At 60.0% G+C, this 2975-nt stretch overlaps 1 protein-coding gene across 1 annotated transcript in view; it reads right to left on the bottom strand.

The window, feature by feature from the left end:
- MED24 (mediator complex subunit 24) overlaps nt 1-2759 on the bottom strand; it is a 17325-nt gene extending 14566 nt beyond the window's left edge. Inside the window, 2 exon segments of the mRNA XM_010181624.1 lie at nt 441-523; nt 2630-2759. Coding sequence (XP_010179926.1) covers nt 441-523; nt 2630-2759 — 213 coding nt within the window.
- Nucleotides 2760-2975: the final 216 nt, after the last annotated feature.

Below are 2975 nucleotides of genomic sequence, written 5' to 3'. Positions count from 1 at the left end.
CTCGTTGCCGAGGAACGGCAAGGTCAGGGCACGGCCCCGCTGCCTGTCACTGCAGACAGGGCCGGGGCGCTGACCCAGCACAAATCCAAACAGACATTTTTAGGTGATCGCTGATTTGTTTCACACAAACTTCAGGCAACATTAAACGCCGCGCTGAGAAAGCGTGGAGCTCGCAGCAAGCGTGGAGGCTCGGGGAGGGCGAGGATTTCCGCCCCGCGTGCAGCCGGGCGATGGGCAGAGGTTATTTACAGAAACCTCCCTGACTTGGGCACGCGCCGAGCCCTCCACTGCCCACCCGAGCCCGGGGGGAGGACAGACAGGAGATTTAGGGCATCTGCCCACCCCAGTTTCTTTGCCCATCTGCAAACTGGGGCCGTGAGGGGACACCAGCAGCGTCTGCAGTGCAAGGTGGGGAGGCAGCGCGGGGGGAGCATCGTTACCTGGGAGCTGATGGCATATTTCAGGTAGGACAAGATGAGGGGGTTCGGTGAAGGCCCGATCATGGCCTGCTCCAGAAGAGCCTCTGCAAACAAAGGAGAGGGGCCGGGAGGTCCCAGGTCAGCGTGGGAACACACGGACACGCGTACTCTGCCCTCATCCCACAGGAAAGGTGGCAACGACAGACTGTGCCAACCACAGAAACTCTGCACTGCTCCTCTCTGAAATTAACTCAATCCCACAACTTTCTAAACCCCGACGACAAAAGCCGGTAAATAATTCAGGCAGCGCAAGCAGCCTCCTGCTAACTCAGCTCTCCCCGGGCACCCTGGCCCCGAAACAGCACCTGCTGCTCTCCAAACACGTTCCCCTCCCTCCCACGTCCTGCCCAGAAGGCTCCTGCATCCTCCACCGAGTGCCTTTTGCTGCGGCACCTCAGGCTGAGCTGGAGGCAGTTGCCCCCTCTCAGCTGGGCCCAGCCCAGCACGTCTGGTCCTCCCTGGCCCGCGGGCACTGGAGGGGCTCTGCCCGCCCTATCTGCTCAGCCAAGCCTTTAATTGACCATTTGAACTATGGCAGAGCGCAGGAACCACCTCCTGAAAGCAAGCCTCAGGCTGCAGCATGGGCTGTAAGTAGGTCACAGCGCCCAGATGCAAGAGGGGGCACCAGGCGTTTTGGGAAGCCGTCGCCCCAAAAAACAAGGGGGAGCAGCCACTGTTGCCAGATCCCGATCACGGGGAGCGGGAGACTCCCTGGGTCTCGCTCGAAGGCCGAGATCGCAGCCAAAAGCGCCCGAGCTCGGGGACAGAAGGGTAATGGCAGCCTTCCCCTCCCCATCTAATCAGGGAGTGTCAACACGAGCCAGCCACATGCTGTTACCCACTGCCGCCGTGTCAGCACAGATTTGCTGGGCACCGCCGTGATCCTGGCAGCTCGTGCCAGCTCCTCCTCCTTTGTAGTTGGGATCTAAAAGGCACGAGCTGGGGAAAGGACGGCTCGAGGGCTGCAGCTGAGGGAGGCAGCGGCTGCTACAGCCACGGGGGCCTCAGGAACAGCCTCCCTCTGTGCCCATAGTGGCATCAGTGGCTGCGTCCTCTCTTTTAAGCTTCATTTTTTGGGTGAAAAAGGGACCCAGCTCCCTTTCCCTCCTTGCAGAGGGGCTGCCCATCAACAAAGCCCAGGCTAACGAGTCTTTCCTCAGCTAAGAGCTGGCTGGGAGAAACCCGTTTCTATAGGAATTGTAGGGACTGGTTATCTCCTGCTTTTGGGGATACGCAGACAGGCCCACGCCAAGCGCCCCACGGGCCTCGCTGTCCCAGTGAGAAGAGCAGGAGCCAATCCCACTGGGCTGGGAACACTGGGGACCAGTGGCAAGGCTGGCCCTGGAGCCAAGCATCCCCTGCATCCCCCAGCGCTGTGAGGATGTGGTTGGACAAAAGCCACTGGTTTTGGGCCAGACGCTGCCACAAAAAGCACTGGTGGGACAGGGGGAGGAAAAAAGGACCCAGCAGGGAAAGGGACTCCCCTCGGTGGGGTGAGGAGCGCTGCTGCCCATGCTGGGGCTATTTTGCTTTAAATCCACCAATGCAGCAACTCCCAAGCTCTGTTTATTTATCCAGGGCTTGCAAACACGTGCTTGGTGCACAGGGGAAGAAAAAAAAAAAAGCAAAACCTAGCAACAGGTTTCTATAATGGGCATAAAAACCTGGCAAATCTTTAAACCACGGAGCGCAGCGGGTACCAGCGCTTGGCAGGGTTTGTGTCAAACGCCCTTGAACAAGGATGGGAAAAGAAACCCAAATAACTGGGGGTGGGAAGTGGCCTTCGGAGCAGCACCTGGCTCCTTCACAGCGTTTTTCCCTCCTTTGGCTGTGCACACTGGCGAGGTTGTTATCCTCCATCGGTGGGGGAAACTGAGGCAGCTGAAGGATGCTGGGTGCAGCTGGGTGTTAGGGGTAATCCCAGAGCTCTGTGTCCACAGCATTTGCGCTTGTTGGGCTGCAGCCAGCAGCCACCCCAGCCCTGCTTGAGTGTCCTGCCAGGCCAGCCCTCCTCCATAAGCTGAGCTTTAGACCACATCAACCACGGGCCAGACAAACAGGACCCTCCCTGTGTGAGCATCCTCAACGCAAAAAGTCCCAACCGCTCCACTCCTCCACCCCTCCGCATCTCCAGCGCCACAGCCCCGGACCTGCCAGGTTGAGGATGTCCCACGTCGCTCCCCTGGGGAAAAACCTCTTCATATTGATGGCCCACTGATAGTCGCTCCACCGCTCCTTCCAGGCCTGCAGGATGGCCTGCTTCAGGTTCACCACCTTCATGGCCGCGCTCTGCCAATGAGGATGCGGCAGGGTAAGGCTGAGGGGATTTTGGGGAGGGGGGGAAGTTTCCTACCCACCCCCAGCAGGAAAACAGGGGCGTTTGGGCCCAGCGGCTCCTGAGGGGAAGGGAGGCCGCGGTAGGGGCCTGGCGCTTCCCATGGCGGGGAGGGGGGACTACCGGGGGCGGCCCCCGCACAGAAGTGGGTAGTCCCCCCT

This window comes from Mesitornis unicolor, unplaced genomic scaffold, assembly GCF_000695765.1.
Source record: "Mesitornis unicolor isolate BGI_N332 unplaced genomic scaffold, ASM69576v1 scaffold35663, whole genome shotgun sequence".
Lineage (NCBI taxonomy): Eukaryota > Metazoa > Chordata > Aves > Mesitornithiformes > Mesitornithidae > Mesitornis > Mesitornis unicolor.
Note: the sequence above shows the minus strand (reverse complement) of the source record. Positions and strands in the feature narration are given on the sequence as shown.